Source organism: Ciconia boyciana, chromosome 7, assembly GCF_034638445.1.
Source record: "Ciconia boyciana chromosome 7, ASM3463844v1, whole genome shotgun sequence".
NCBI classification, from domain to species: domain Eukaryota; kingdom Metazoa; phylum Chordata; class Aves; order Ciconiiformes; family Ciconiidae; genus Ciconia; species Ciconia boyciana.
Window position 1 is genome coordinate 55,615,879 of NC_132940.1, and position 16,261 is coordinate 55,632,139.

At 39.0% G+C, this 16,261-nt stretch overlaps 1 protein-coding gene across 13 annotated transcripts in view; it reads left to right on the forward strand.

Annotated features, from left to right (window-relative positions):
- The first annotated feature begins 1,114 nt into the window (after window positions 1–1,114).
- LRCH3 (leucine rich repeats and calponin homology domain containing 3) overlaps window positions 1,115–16,261 on the forward strand; it is a 70,956-nt gene continuing 55,809 nt past the window's right edge. For 5 of the 13 annotated variants that reach the window (XM_072867287.1, XM_072867296.1, XM_072867292.1 and 2 more), the window contains exon 1: window positions 1,117–1,411. In XM_072867287.1, coding sequence (XP_072723388.1) covers window positions 1,174–1,411 — 238 coding nt within the window. In that variant the 5' untranslated portion in view covers window positions 1,117–1,173. Of the gene's footprint in view, window positions 1,412–16,261 lie in introns of all 13 variants that reach the window. The other 8 variants (XM_072867286.1, XM_072867293.1, XM_072867290.1 and 5 more) reach the window with 3 other exon arrangements.

The following is a 16,261-nucleotide window of genomic DNA, read 5'->3' on the forward strand; positions in this document are numbered from 1 at the left end:
TATTGGTTATGTGAATTTTCTGATATCCTTCAAGGGGTTCTTAATGATTAAATTCTTATTAAATGCTCTGAAGAATATACCAGAAAGCAGCCTAATTTAAAGAGGGCTTGCATTCATTGCCCAGCTTAATACCCTGAAAATTAAGCACTTCTTGGAGTGGTGCTGTGTAAGCTCACTTGCATTTAAATGCGTCAGCTATGAATGTATTTTTCAGTAGCGCCATCTAATTTAATGGTTTGGTGTGATTATAGTACCCGATCCCTTAATCTGTCAGCCCAAGCACTGGTTTTCATGTTGCTGTGACATGTCTTGCTAGCGAGAAGTCGCTGTAATCTAAACCTTGTATTACAGGATCAGCATGAACACCCTGATAAACGACCGCGGTCGTGTTTTCCAGTGCGATGCTGGCAGGAGGCTTGCATGAGCTGTGGAACTGCTGCTATTAATTGGTGGTGCAGGAAAAAAATACTGCCTGTATTTGAGAAGGTGTTGACTATGGCGAGTGCCTTGGCACCGGACTATCTGCCGTCTTTGTTCTTTGTTACCAGCTCAGGTCTGTACGGTTGCCAGCTTCGGGCAGTGTTCAGACACGCAACAGTTCCAGCGTGAGCAGCTGAGCTGTGCTTTCCCTGAGCAAGACCGGCATTTATTTGGACATTGCAAAGAGCGCGACCTTTTAAGTATTGATGACATCAAGGAAAAAAGCATGAAGCAGTTGGTACTTCTCCCACCTAGTTCAGATATGTGCGTTATCTTCTTTATTTGCTGCTGGAATGGGTTCTGATGATGCAGCAGCAGCAGCAGTGAGCAGTTCTTGCCCAAAAGCCAAAGTTCTTGCCCAAAAGCAGCTGGTGTGGCATCCCACCCAGGTGGGTAAACTAGCATTTTTCTGAATTTCTGAAGGTGTACGGGCACTACAGCCGTTGTCAAGGGGAGGCGGGCGCCCTTGCACGCCAGGTTACCTCAGGCGAGTGGAAAAATCAGACAGGAAAAGGACGTTTCGGGGTTTTTGGTTTGCGCCGTCCCTGTATCCACAGCCGAGCGGCTGCGCATGCGCACTCCGCCCCCCTGTCAAGGCTGGCGCCTGTGCCCGCCCTGCCGGCCATTGGTCTTCCCCGCGCCTGCGCAGTGGCGCGCGAAGCCGGAGCGGCGGCGGGCGGCGGCGGGGGGGAAATGGCGGCCGCGGTGCTGGCGGCGCCGGAGGGCGGCTCTGCCGTGATGCCGGCGGGGAACGCGGCGGCTTGTCCTCCGCCACCAGGTCCCTCAGGCCCGGGTTCGTGGAGCCGCTCCTTGGACCGAGCCTTAGAAGAAGCGGCGGCCAGCGGTACCCTCAGTTTGAGCGGCAGGAAGCTCCGTGACTACCCGCGGGCCAGCGCCGCCAACCACGACCTCAGCGACACCACCCAGGCCGGTGAGGGACGCGGCGTTGGGGGGGGGAGACAGCGGGAAAGGAGGGTAGGGGAAATGCCTTGCCCTGCTCTCGCAAGCGCCTCAGGGCAGGGGGTAGCCGGTGTGGCGGGGCCTGGCAGCTCCCCATCAGACAGGGTTTCGGGGGGCTGGCTGTCCTCCCCCCCCGCAAAGAGTGAGGCTGAGGTGATCAATTTGCTGTCTCTTCAGTAAATTGAAGCTGGATACATGAGGAGGAGAAATTTCCTCAGTGGATGTTTGAGAGGTCCCCCCATTTCTCTTGAAGAGTGTGTGTGTGGGTGTAGAGGGGGATTTCTCCTCACCGGAGGCGATGCTTGGCATATTTCTCCTCTTGGGCCGTTTCTCCCTCACGCTTTCGCCTCCTCCCTTCGCTCTCCGCCCTTCCTCTCCTCGGCTGAGAGGCAGGGTGGAGGAGCTGTCGCAGGGTACTCCTCCTTCCTCTGCCCGTCGTGGGTCTGGCCGAGGAGATCTCTCGATTTGTTGGGTTTTTTTCTTTGTCGTCTCCACTCTAGAGGTGTTTCCCTTGTTAGAGGCTGTTTCTAAAAGAGTTATGCGGCTTTTCTCAGTACTGCTGCTCACTGATGTGGTTTTAGCCAGGCATGTTCTTGTTCTGATGTATGTATATGTGAGTGTGTGTGTATATACACACATATATATGCACCCTCGCCATCTCTCATCTTGTGCTGTTGACAGGGAAAACCAGCTTTCCAAGAAGGGCTGTCAGGTGTGCATACGCTAAAGACAACTGTTTCTTGTGCTCTTATGCTTCTATTATTGCCGTTTCTGACAGCTATAAGCAAGATAGGAGAGGTACTGTGAACGCAATCATGTCCCTTTTCTTTTTTTTTTCCCTGTATTATATGGATAAAAATATTAAGATTTTTTAAGATATACTTTACAAGATGCAGTAATAGGGCTGTTTTTTCCCTCTGGTCTTCAAGTATATTCATAGGAGTAGACTAAAAATGTACACTTTCCCTGTAAGCACCTTGATCATAAGCAAAAACACATTTGCGGAGTATGTTCACACGTTACTGTATTGAATAGAGAGATGAGACTTGGGAAATGATGAGAGTTTGTGGAGGATGTAGAAATTTTCTTAATGCATTACATAGAGCAAATTTAGTTTATGTTTTGACTGTCTAGTTGTATAAGTGAAGTAAAAGTAGTTGTAAAAGGTGTCAGTATGCTATTTGTTTGTAGCTTTGCTTACTTCCTATGCAGTCATTTAGATTTTCTCATGTTTTGTGTTGTTGTAGCTTAGAAATAAACTATCTTAGAAGTAAACTCCAAACATCGCATTTTGAAAGTTACCATGTTTGTTAGTGTGTTGGTACACTGTCAGTTAAGTAATTAAAAATGGAGCCTCCTTTAAAATTGTCTGACTTATACTCTGTCCTGTAACATCCTATTTATGCAAAAATCTGTCGCTAATACAAAAAAAAGAAAAACACCACCCAACCAAACCTTGAGACAGATGTGGTTTGTTTGACTTGAACACATCTATAAATAGAAAACACTTCTTGTTAGGGTATAAAATTATTTTTGTTCAAAGGGTTTTCTACAAATGCAGTTGCACAATGAATGTGTAGTGGGCTAATCTGTGAGCAAATGCAACATACGCGTTTGTGAGGGATTTGGGCTTTTTGTTTATAATACTATTCATTTACTGTACTCTTAAACAATTTGTGGGAATTCTTGTTTCCACCAAGGTTCCCATCTATTGTGATGAATATTTGCATTGTAGTTGTTCAAGAAGCATTAAATGCTAATAAGCAGCAGTGCATACCATACACTTTTGTGCATTTATCATCACAATGAACCTGAGAAAAAAGCTAGAACTGTTCTTAAGTTGTAAGAAGCAAAGCTTATTGGGGGGACACATTCTGTTTAAATGCTCTGTTTTGAAGGCTGCTGTGAATAACTTCATCTTGTGCCTTTTTTTTAGCGTGGTCTGTTCTATGACTTTTTTGTTTTGAATAAGGCTGGGCAGTGGAGAAAAATCCATGCAAGCATTTCTGACCCCCAGTTTTCAGTTGAGTGTTCAGCTACAAATTTAATCCACTTCTTTCCCCATGTCAATTTCTTTCTTGTGTAACTTCCAATTGTTTTGTATGGGAGTAGCCACAACTAATATGGTATAATGTATATGTGTGTTAGGTGTTATAAACACTTAAAATAAACACTTGAAATAACCCCCTAGACTGTAGTCTCCAAGTGCCTTCCTGCATGCTGTGCCACAAAGACTCAAAGCACATCAGGTGGGGCATGTGTGTGTGGAGTTTCATTAAAGTGTTTGGAATTACTCCCAAACTATAAAACTGAAGACAAAACAATATATATGCAAATCTTACTCCTTTTTATGTGCCAGAATAGACACCTCTCTAGTGTGAATCATGTTATACTGGTATAGCTCATTCCCATTCTTGTAGTAACAAAAGTAATTTCATGTCACTGTAACTGCATTGATGCTAAAGAGGTGGGAATGAATCACATCCCTCATTAATGTAACTACACTGCTAGAAGACCAGCATCTAGCATAGCCTTAAGCCTTAACAGAATCACTCGCCTTGCCTGGAAGCTGTTGTTAACGCAGGTGAACCAGCAAAGCGGGTCAGTAGGAACAGGGCGTTAGAGATTAGATGCTTGATCAAGTTTAGTTGGGTGCTCTGTGCAGATTTTGAGGTTGATGACGGGTGAGGGGAGAATCCCTTTAGGTAGATGTCAGCCATAAGGTATGTTTTCAAACGTTAAGTCAATGGGAAGATCGCATTTCCTTGGATCTTTTTTGAGTTCAGAGTTGACAGTAATACTAACCCTGGTGCTCAAGCTGTAATAGCTTCTAGGTACCATTCTTAACCACTCACTAAACAAACATCAGAGCTGAGTTTCTGGCAGGCGTAACTTAACTTTGGAAAAGTATTTGATAAACAGATCATAGTACCATGGAATATCTCAAGTTGGAAGGGACCCATAAGGATCATCTAGTCCAGCTCCCTGCTCCTCACAGGACTACCTAAAACTAAACCATATGACCAGATCAGGTTTGCTGCAATTTTATTCTGGAAGTTAATATAATATTTCTGTTAGGCATCAGTGGAAAATTTAAGTTCCTCATTAATCATTTGCCTCAGTCACTAAACTTTTCACTAGTAATGTGAGAGCACTGCTCTCTTCCAGATGGTGAAGACCCACAGAAGGCTTTTTAAAGCAAGATCAGTGCTCAAGGTTGTTCTCAGAACTGAGCAGGTAACTTCAGGCATTGAAGTAATAGTGAGTTTCCAGTCGTTTTGCACTTTGACTGGAATTAAGATCATGTAATATAAAATCAAATTGAAGATGGGCCAATCTATGCTTGAGAGGTTTGGAATGGATTAGTGGGAAGGTAGCTCCCCACAGTGCATGATGCAGTAGTCCATCTAACGTTCTTGTACATGTGGGATGGCTCATGTACAAGAAATGCAGTGTAATAACTTAGATACTGAAAGAGGGGAAAGCAGCTGTTCCTTATGCTCATCCCTTATAACTTAATTGGAATTTTAGGATGTGACTCAAGCTTACAAAGCTTATTGATGATAAAGAATGAGCCATCTTCTTCATTAACAAAGCAAGGATGTGCTTCTCTTTTTCTTTACTACTCTTTCATTGAACCTCCATTATCTGTCCCCTTTTTATCTGGGTTGAATTACAACCCATTTGCTCATTCCACTTGTCTTCTGAACCAGGGAATAAGAAAAGGAAGGGCTATAAACCAGCTGAGTTAAATATGAAAGGAAGCACAATTGCATTTTGCCAGTATTAATGTAGGCTCTGATGTAACTATTTGACAGCTTTCCCAGTGGCCTAAAGCATACATTGAGCAGAAAAGTTACTTGTCAAACCCTCCATGACAGCTGTAATTACCTAAACCACTCACTGTCTCCATTTTTAAAGAAGATGGGAATATGTGAGTTTATGCAATAAAAAAATGGCTGTTGTATGAAAATCAACCAGTAAGATAATTACATGCAGAGTACTATGTCTTGTTTCTGGAATATATTAATAGTGAACAAGGATAGCAAGACTGGAAAGGAAGAAAAAAGTTGTCTGCCACTACCTTTTGAATGACTTCGCCCATAAGGTATCTCTATAGTTTTGTTCTTAGCAGCTCTCCATAGAAATGGTAAAATCTGACCATAGTGTCAATAAAATTTCTATATGCTAAGTGCTTGCATGCATTTAGAAGGATTACAGTGACTATATGAGTGTTCTGCAGTAAGAGGTCTCACTGGTATTTTTCTTTCCTGCCAGCAATCTGGTTGATACTACCTGATGAAATGTAAAACAGCTTGAGGAGTACAGTATGGCTTATACAGCAGTAGCCATGTTTCCCAAACATTTGTTCTTAAAGCCAGAACAGCAGAATCCAAACCATCCTAAAACTAAATAATTGTTTGAAAAAGAACCTCTTTGGGTTACTGTATCTTGAATGTAATTTTGTTATCATCTTTAAGATAACTTGGAAGGAAATGGGGTTGTTCTTTGTTCAAGTTGCAGGCTATTTGTCAGAAGAGTTTGCAGTGTTGGTACTTAGATTATCTAAAATTTCAGTATTAAAAATCAAAACCTAACTTTTCATTAGGGTAGTTCAGAGTTTTGTGCTCAGATTTGTATATTTGCCCTACCCTTATCAAAACCCAAACAGAAATACACAGTACAGAGGTTCTAGTAGCTGTAGGGGCAAGAAGGAGGGAGGATGACAATCATTCCCCAAACTTTAGACAGTAGCTTGTTCCATTCAGTTCCATGTTTTGGTCTTACCTCCTACTTGTGTCAGTCCCTTTATAATTTGACTATTGCTCCCTCTTGTTTTCTTTCTTGTTATGTTTCTGTTACTAGAAAGTCTGGATCTCGTGTGTTCTGTGCATAAATACTGGCAATTCTTAGTCTAGGCTAATGGAATTATCCCAGAGTGGTGCTTTGGTAAGTTGAGGGCAGTCCTCTTGCTTTTTTTTGTTACCCTCAAAATGTGGAGAGCAGTTGACTGTCATAGTTTATAGTTTGGTTTTGTTGAATGGGTTGTGTTGGGTTTTGATAGAGAGCTGAGGCCTGCAGTAATGCTCAAAGGTTCTTGGCGCACAGGCAGTCTTTTTGCCTAATGTTTTATAGCAACTGGAAAGTGGAGTCTGAGCTTGTAGTTTCTAAGCCTTGTTGCAATAAAAATGATACGTGACATTCTGAATGCCTTTGTTTAGCGAGTTGATCTTTTAAAACAAAAAAAAGTCCCACAATCAAACTTTTACTACCAGTAAAGCCTTCTGAGTGGTATTCAGGATTGCATGTGTTTCTAGTTACTTCCCTAGTATTCTGCCACTTCCCTGCCTCCATCACGATCAGACTTTTTTTTTTTTTTACTACTGTCTTGTCTGCATACACAGTCTTAGTTATATTTTTGGAGATAACTGTAACTACATAAAAAGTAAAGAGGAGAGGGATTGATAGGTGAATATATTGAGTCCTGCAGTCACATGAAGGACAAATTAGTTTAGGAAAAAGGGAAATATCTTTGTTTCTCTTGTGGTGTTTCCAGCTGTCTTCTCCTGTGGCTGTACCTGTGCCTGGAGGTAGCAAATTTATATTGGTTAAGTACTCCCTGAAGTCAGTTGTAAATACACAGCCTAATGTGATCCAAGTTCTATGCTGATGCCAAAAGGGGAAGTTCTGTCTTCATCTCCTGCTGCACAGTCAACACCAGCAATCGTATTGCCTTCCAGCAAGCTGTTTCGTACTTATCTGGCTGAAAACTCAGGCAGTGACTAGTTGGATCAAATCCTTGGACAGCTCGCTACGTTTTCACGTGTGTGTGTCAGCAAACGGAAAGGGTGGAAAGACTGTATGGGGTGATGAGAATGAGAGGGCCTGTTTTGGCAGGTACATAAGCTTAACTTGACTTGCATCAATTGTGAAATCACACCTTAACTCTATTTTGTAACCTTTTACCACTGGCTTGTTGTAAATTTGCTGATTATTTTTTTGTAAAGCAATGTGCTAGCCTTTGAGTCAGTGGGCCTGGGAATTTTTTCTATTAGAGCATAGCTCATAGAGCTGAATTGCATTCAGTGAAACGTTACTGCTGACAGATTTGGATCTCATGCTTTCATTTGGCAAAATACGTTACTTTATGCAAGTAATTTTAAACTGATGGTTTAGGTTTAGCTTTAGACTGTGGTAGAAATAATTAGTTTCTTCAGTAGAAGAACCAGCAGTAAAGAATTAGTTACAACAAACACTGCAAATTATACAGCATGTGTTAAAAATACAGTTACATGGTAGCTAACGAAAAGGCTATAACTCAATTCAAGGGTTCTTCTCTCTATAATAACTAATCAGGCTTGGATCTCATGGTTTCCGATGTTAGCCAGACAGCTTGAATGAATTGCAGTTGTGTATTTAGCTGAAGTCATGGGCTATGCAGTGTGCTTTCTTCTTCATCTGCTGTGTCCCCCTCTCCAAAGTGGAGGGGTGAAAACCCATTCACGTTAAAAAGTGTCTTGGCGGTTAGACTTTATCAGTGCATTTGAGTTAAAATATTGCTTAGTTCTCTGAATTATAGATATTTAGAGAAGATGCAAAGGGTAATACATTGTGGTCTTTTCTTTATATTGTTTTGCATAAGTTAGTACTTCTGTATATATGCGGGAATAGGGCTTTATTTTTCACTTTGAACTCCCCAAAACCGTCCCAATAGTCCTTTACTTCAGCCTCACTTATGATTCCACCTACAAACTGCTTTTACTGACAGAGCCCAGAAGTCTCCTTAGAGTGAGCAGGGTCTTTGTTCTTTTCTAGCTGGTAATGTTATTGATTTGAAAGTTAAAGTATTTACAGTCATAGTCTTCTCCAAATGTAGTTCAAGCACTCAAAAATGAGGATATGCCTAAAAAATCCCACTTGCTGTGCAGCCTAGGTGTTGGCTGCTGGAACATATGGTTTTTAACCATAGTCTGCTCTGTGCAGAGGGCAGTAGGATTAGCGAGCATCTATTCATTTTTTCCCCCCCATTGTTCAATGACCCATGTGAATTTTAGTCTCTTTATTCTGCTTATTGTTGAAACTTAGCTCTGAATACTGAAATATATTATTGTTGCCTTGGGCTTTTGGGTAGTGCTCCATACTATTGGAAGGGTTTCAAATACTGGTTTTTGTGTAATCTCCGTGAAGTGAGGCAAGGTGATGTTACTGCATTTTACATATATGAAGCTTGGGATTGTACCACGTTTGAAAGCATTTGCTGATTTGGGGTACCAAATTCAAAACACGTAGTGCCTGAACTTTTAGGCAACCCAGCTATTACAGGTTAGGGGTTTTTTTTAATGCAGTTCTTATTAACTTCATATGCCTTGGTGACTCCTCAGGAGTACTGGAAATCAAGCTCAACATCTAGAAAAATGGAAATATGTGATTAATTACTACCTTTGGAAAAATTAGTTTAGAAGATTTGCTTAGTATTATGAAGGAAATATTTGACACTGACAGGATGCAATCTATTTTTCCAAACCAGCGTTCACCAGCTTTCAGGTTAGCTATCTCTTTTTCTTTCTGTAATTCCCTGCTTTGTTCCCTAATGGTTTTTCCATATCAGTCTCTTGCATAAGACAGTTAGGGTGATCAGTCCCTACAGTAATTTCATCTTGTTTGAAGAAATGTACTTGAAAAGAAAAATCTTGAAGAGGAACACAAAGTAGTATGTGGTTGTTAATTAAAGACCTGTGGGCAGTAGATACGCACAGGAAATGAGCAATTAAATTTACGTGAACATCTTTGATTATAGGCTATACTGTCTGTGTGCTTGATTTTGCAGTCTTACGTAAGTTTTTAACTGAGTTTTCTCTGTACAAAATATCAGTGCCTTTTTCAGGTTACTTTTCTAATGCTGAATTCCAGTCAGAGATTCAGTCTGAATTTCTAGATTCAGTCATGTGGAATCATGCTGGTATCCATGTGACTCATCAGCACAGTTCAAACATTTACATCCATCAGGTCTCTCTTACCTGAGCCAATAAGATAGCACTAGGTTGTCATTCCCTGGGACCTATTTGTAGAGTGGGATGCTCTTGCCTCTGAGTTGTATGGATGTTTGAGAGCAGAGGAGTGATGGGATGTGCAGGTCTTGGGTTCTGTACTTGGTACCAGAGGGGATTGTGCTCTAGCAGGCTGGGATTCCTCTGTCCCCAGCAATATCCCCAGCGATATGGTATCTCAGTTCTGTCTCTTCTGCCCCATTTATTTGTTTTCCATCTCCTTCAGCTCACCTTCCATGTCTTAACCTTTTATTCTTTCCTTGTTAATCTTGCCCTCTGTCTCAAATGCCTCTCTCATTGCCAACTCCAGTCTTCTCATCCAAGATGTTAGCACAATAAAAAGAGGAATAATCGGTATCTTAATGTTTGGTAGAAAATTCCTTTCAAATTAGAGGAGAACATTAATTTTAGGGTGCAAGTAGTACTTTAAACCTGCTTAATTCATTATTACTATGGCCATATGTATATTACCTCTTAGTTCAGTCATAGCCTAAGGCTTTTACTGGTCTTTGAGTTGGTGTCATACACACTGTTCTCTAGGAGTAAGAGAGTCATTGAGCACAATAATAGCAGGACAGTTAGGTGCTTGTCATTGCATTGACTCCAAGCTCAGCTATGGAATAAATGTTTTTGTAGAGGGCCATGACTGAATGTGGTTATGAGCCATAAAATATCTGCTACTTCCTTTTATTCTGCTGGCTTGCCAAGGGGTGGGTAGATTCATGCTTAGCAGAGTAAAAAGATATCTTTGGAACCCATCTATGCTCAAACAGCAGATTGATCATTTGAGCTGTAATGTGTTGCAAAATATTCAAGTATTATATATTGCATGGCTCTGTTCTGCTGCTGTGCAAATCCTATACCATCATTCAGGAATGCCTGTGTGTCAGAAGATTGTTATGATTACCGTTAAAAGTTATAGTGTAGGCAGGAAAGCCTAGAAGCTTCACTGTTGATACCCTTCACTGGTGATTAAATGCCAGCTTTTCATTCTGAGCATGGTGAAGGAAATTTTCATGAAGAATACTACCCCCCCACCCACTGGTACTGTTCAATCTGTCTTGTAATTCCTGTTCTCCTTGAAAACACATTTTTTTTAAATCAGCTTTTTGAATTGAATTTTCAGTTTAAAGGTACTGTCATATCATTTATCACGAGACAATATTTAACGGCAAATTTCTTACTATGATCAACTTATTTTTCTTATTTTTTTGTTTTTAAGATACTCGCTCACAATTTTTATCCTTGCTGGTTTTTTCATTTTCCTGAGGGGGGGAAAAGCATTAACTTGTAATTTGAAATAAGAGATGGAAGATTTTGGTTTATTTTGTTAGTGCCCAAATGCACAGCAGCTATTTAAAATCTTCCTGAAGTATTACATCCTTCTTTCTCTTGGCTAATGGACACAGTGAATGTTAGCAAATGGTGTTGAGCGAGAGATTTCTTCTCTCTCTATGTAGAGTAAGAAGGAGGGTAGTTTTCTATTCAAAAACATTCTTTTTACAATCTGTTACTGTTTACCTGAAGGTTTATTTATACTACCAGAAATATACTTTTAAGAGTATCAATGTGCTTATTAAAAAAAACAAAACAGAACAAAAATACCAAACCAAACAAACCTTAATATGAAGATAAAGCCATAGTTTCTCTCCAACTTGGCTTGTCATAATTTGAAGAATTAACTTTTTCCCAGGGCTATACTTTAAGATATCAAGAATATGAGGGGTTACAAAAACACAGCTGTATTGTAATTATTTTGAGAACTTTATTGATTGTGATATGCCCTATTTTTTACAGATTTAACTTTCTATGCTTTTTCCATATCATTACATTCATCACAAGTTTAAGCATGCCGATGGTTATGATCATGTTGAATAAATACGAAAAATGATAAGTATGAATAAAGAGCGTGGTACAAACTACGTGTATCCTAGATCCGAAACTTATATTTTGTTTTTGAGGATACTTCTGTGGCTACAAACACCTCTACATACCATGTTTTCTAAAAATTTTTTCTCTCAGATATTGAAAATACTTTGGCAGTACTGTATTACAGGTTGCAAAGCTTGATTGTTCTTCCTGCTTTTTTCAAAAGACCATTTTTGTTACTTAATGCAAGAATCTCTTCCAGTTCATAGAATTTCATCTAGACCAAAGTATTAAAGTACTAATAAAATAAATCTTTGAACATGGCTTTCCTTGCCAGAAATCTCTATTATGAAATTAACACGCTTCATATGTTTTTCTTGAGTTTAACTTTTTCTGCGCCATAACATTCTATTCAAATTGCTATTAGGGAACAGGTAAGAGAATTGTGTTTACTACTATTAGTTAAGGAGTGTACAGCACTTTGAGGAGGTAAGGCACAACGGAAGTGGTACTTTTTTCCCCCACATATTTCTAGTGCACGTGACTTGAGTGTGAATTATGTAGCTGACTAATACAGATGTAATCTTTTAAACATCTGCCATCTCTGCTTTCACAAATATACGCGAAAATGAGAAGTGCATCTGTCAATCTGTTAAGTTCTTTGTGTCAACGTTACTGCAGTATAATTTCTATTCACAGTCCGTGTAGTGCTGCTTCATGAAGTGGTTAAGAAGTCTGTGGAAGTTCCATTTTAATAACGTTATCAATTTGAGACTAGACCATTTAAATAGCTTTTCACATTTAAATAAAATTAAAATATTATTCAGTTCATATTCCTTTTTCTTAAAACACGTGTTTCCTCTTTGGATATGTAAAACAAAAGGCAAAAATACATATTTTCATCAATGATGCAATTGTTGGCACAGTGCTGCCAGAGTTGCAGTATTTAAATGGAAAAAATAGTTTTACAGGTTTGATAATCACTGTTATTATTTCTAATTAGATTTTCAGACAGAAATGTGATTTTGTTTTTTATTTTTTAAACCCGACTGTATCCTTCCCATATGATGCAGTTCTTTTCAACTCTTGACCATGTTGAATGTGTAATAAATAGAAATACAAGGGTTTTTTAGAGGCATGCATTGCAAGCTGTATGAGCAGATTCTGGGATAACTTGAATAAGGTGTTGTCCCCTCTGTTTTGGGGAAGGGATTTCTTCTAATGAATGACTACAACACATGTCTCTCGGGCTTTCTCAGTGTAGTAGCAAGAAATGTATCTGATACCTGACAATTGTTGGGGATTACAAAAGCAAACGAACAAAAAGACCTGAGTAGAATCATGAGAATTTCTCTTGCTCCTGCACGGCACCGATGTGATGCAGTGCAGGAGGCAGAGAGGGTCTGTATGTAGGCTGACATGGCTACCACTTCCCTCTTGGAGAAGTTTTCTCAACTGTGGATATTTCAGTCTGCTGAACACTGGTGTCTATTTTTTAATCATATTAGAAGAAAATGTGTTTATACTTAAAATAAATGATGCTTCTTAGATTTGCCTATTCTATTTCCATTCTCTGTTTTTGACCTTAAAGAAGTCCTTCTACTGCTGCATTTCCCATCTCTTTGCATCTTGCTTTCTCTGATTTGTGTGGTACGTCCTGCTTCCTCACTGTTTGCACGGTGATGCATGCTTATGTCAGAGGCATTTATAGAAGAACTTCTTCAGTGTATTGTTTTACTTCTCAGGCAAAGTCATGTAATTTTAAAGCTAGAAAACACAGTTTGTGCCCCATGAAGAGAGGAGGAAAAAAGAAATCATAAGCCATCCATCTTATGTGGGGGACTTGAGTTTTATTTCATTTCAAGTTTTATATTGCACATAGACCAAATTTGTTGAAAGAGGGGTTTTTTTATATGCCTTTGTATTTTATTTCCATGCCAGTTGATTTGAAACTATATTACTACATTATGTAATCTCATAAAATTTCATGTTGTGCAGGGATGACCGTACTTAGGAGGAGCTGGGAATGTCTCCAGTTGTAAAGCTGGAGACATCCTTTTTGATAAGCAAAAATATTTTGTGGTGTTCTGGAGATCTTGATTCATAAAACAGAGTCAGCCTACCTCTGACAAGTAGCATCTTCTGTGATGAGAAAGAAGATTAAAGAACAAATTTAATACATGTGTGTGTGCATATTAAATTGTATATCTAATTTTGCTTCACACCTGTAGCATCAGTATAACTTCACTGTATAAACTTTATTTCACTGCAGCTGTTCAAGAGCTTTCTTCAAGTTACTTTCCACGTGACAACTTTTCCATGTAGTTCTTGTGACAGAAGAGTCATTCCTGCTGTATTGTTGGTGTTAACTTTTTCAGGGGATGTCAAACTTCAGTGGCAAACTTTCATTGACCAAATTTTTAATCAGTTTGTGGCAGCTTGTCATATGATCGCCACCACTCCTGCTATCTTACTCTGCATCAATTAAATGCAGTGCTCTGTATTTCTTTTATGTAGTATTTCTTGTCACAATTATAACAGCTGTTTCTTCTTTGGCTGTAGTTGCAGTTTAACAGAGATGGGGAAATTCTTGTTTGTAGAGAATGTTAAATATTATCAGGTGAAATATAAACTAAAATGGTTTTATTTTCAAATATATTTTATGGTGAGACTTTTCACAAGTTTCTCATTCTTGCTTTATAGTAGCCTGAAAAGTTTTATTTTACTTCTGTTAGAAGTATAGATGAATTTCTGTGCTTCTAGTGATCTCGGGATAGATTTTCTTCATCATCTTGTACTTACAGTAACAAGATCAATATTACTTTCAGGGCAAGAGAAATATTCAGTACCGTCACTATTGTTAGTGCTTTATCATCATTTTTCTTTTTGTATAAACTTCAAATATCCTGCTCAACTCACATTTTCCTACCCTTACTGCTTTCTTTTTGCTGATCACTTCCATATTTATACTGAGGCTAAATTAATCTTTTAATGCTGTGCTGTTTTTATAATGTCTTTTAAAAATTGCATATCAGGGCCAATTATTTTCAATGTATAACCCTTCCATTTTGCTGTGTGTGATTCATTGGCTTCTTCCTTGCTATTCAGTGAAGATCAAATTTGTAATTTCAGGACTCTTAAGCTTTCCAGTACCCTTGCTGCATCAAAGCCCTTCTCTCCTATCTCCCCACTCCTCTGTGCAGACTTCTGAAAGTTGTTAAAGTTGAATTATTTCCATTAAGTCTCTTGATTAAAATCCAGGGAGTGATTGTTGCAGTGGGACTATTTTCTATGGTTTGGGGTTGGATTTGTTTGGGATTTTTTGTGGTGCTGGAACTACTAGTTTACCTGCTTTTTCACCTAAGTTGAAGACTGTCCCTCTTTTTATCAACTGTTATCCTAGTGAGGTTTTGGGAAAGATAAATGGATTGAATAAATATTAAATGTATGTTTTTAACAATGTCCATAATTTTTAACAGGAAAAAATAATAGATGGATCCAGAGGTTTGCACATGAATTTACAATCTGGCAATAGTTCTAGCTCCATTTTCAAAGCTTTTTTAATGTCTTTTGCTTTAAAATGAATTATTTTTTTTAAATCGATTTGTTTAGTTGGGTAATTCCTTTTGTACCTGAAGAAACTTTATCTGGGGGGTTGGGGAGATGAGTTCATTTACCGCACACTTCCCCTCACTGCTAACTTTGTGAAGCACTCTTGTAAAATGAAACCCTGCTCTGCTGGAACACAGTCAAGTATTTCATAAGCAGTGGGCAGAAGGCAGGGTGTCGCATTGCTGAGGAGCACTAGGATGCTTTCATACATTTCGAGTGTCATGCTTGTGTCCATATGTTAGCATGTATGAAGCAGTTTCTCTGTAACTGAGATGTTTCCATTTGGATTTTTTACACATTTGCGAATGAACACTTTTTTTAATAAGCTTTTATATATATATGTAGAGCTCTAAAAATACTAGCAGTTAAATAGTCATTATGAAATGGAATAATGGAGATCTCTGGAAGTGGAATTCTCATCATTGTTGTTGTGCAGTGTGGGCAGTCACCACGCAGCTTTTCTTCTGTGGCTCAGTGTTTGTCAAGAATTCTTCTAGCAAGGCAAAAAGCTTTCATTTTCCTTTTTCTCCTGCTCCATGCAGTTTGTACTGAGATGGTATAGATAGAGTTGTCATGTGCACAAACACTTTCAGAAGGAGCTGGAGGGATAGAGCCAACCAGCCAAAATCTTTCAAAGTGACTACTGCAGTTTGAGATTAATTTCCATCATGGCCTCTTAAGAGCAATGTTTACTGTTAAACCTTGACTGAAGCATTTTCCTGAACAGGGATGGGTTTGGTTTGGTTTTGGAAAAAACTCCTCAGTTTGAAAAAAAAAAAATCTTCAGAAAAAAAAATTTTTGAAGAAAACCCTTAAGTTGTAGTCAGCTCAGTTTGTATTTTGTTTTGTATGTTTGCTGCTAGGGATTCATAATGTTTATTTTTTGTGAAAAGATTCATACAATTCACCTCAAATATTAATTTGAGAATGTAACAATCATTTTGATAGCCTTGCTACTAGTTTTTAGCAAGCTTAGCTTTTAAAAAAGTGAAGATGTATGAAACTGTGACCGCCAGTTCTGTAGTCCTTGATCCCTGCTAATGTCTGCATGGTGTGTTTTTCACTGAAGGTTACTTTTATGGTTTCCAGATTCAAAATTTATTTCATATTATGAACATATGTTTTGGCAATTGCTGTCATTTATCTCCTCATTTGGCTGTTCTCTCTGCTTGATACGGGATATTTTCCATACATATCCTATACTGTTGTTTTATTTCTTGACACTAAAATGGCTTGTACTGCACAGATGACTTGGTAAGTCTCCAGCTCTTTTTCTAGAATTCTGGCAATAA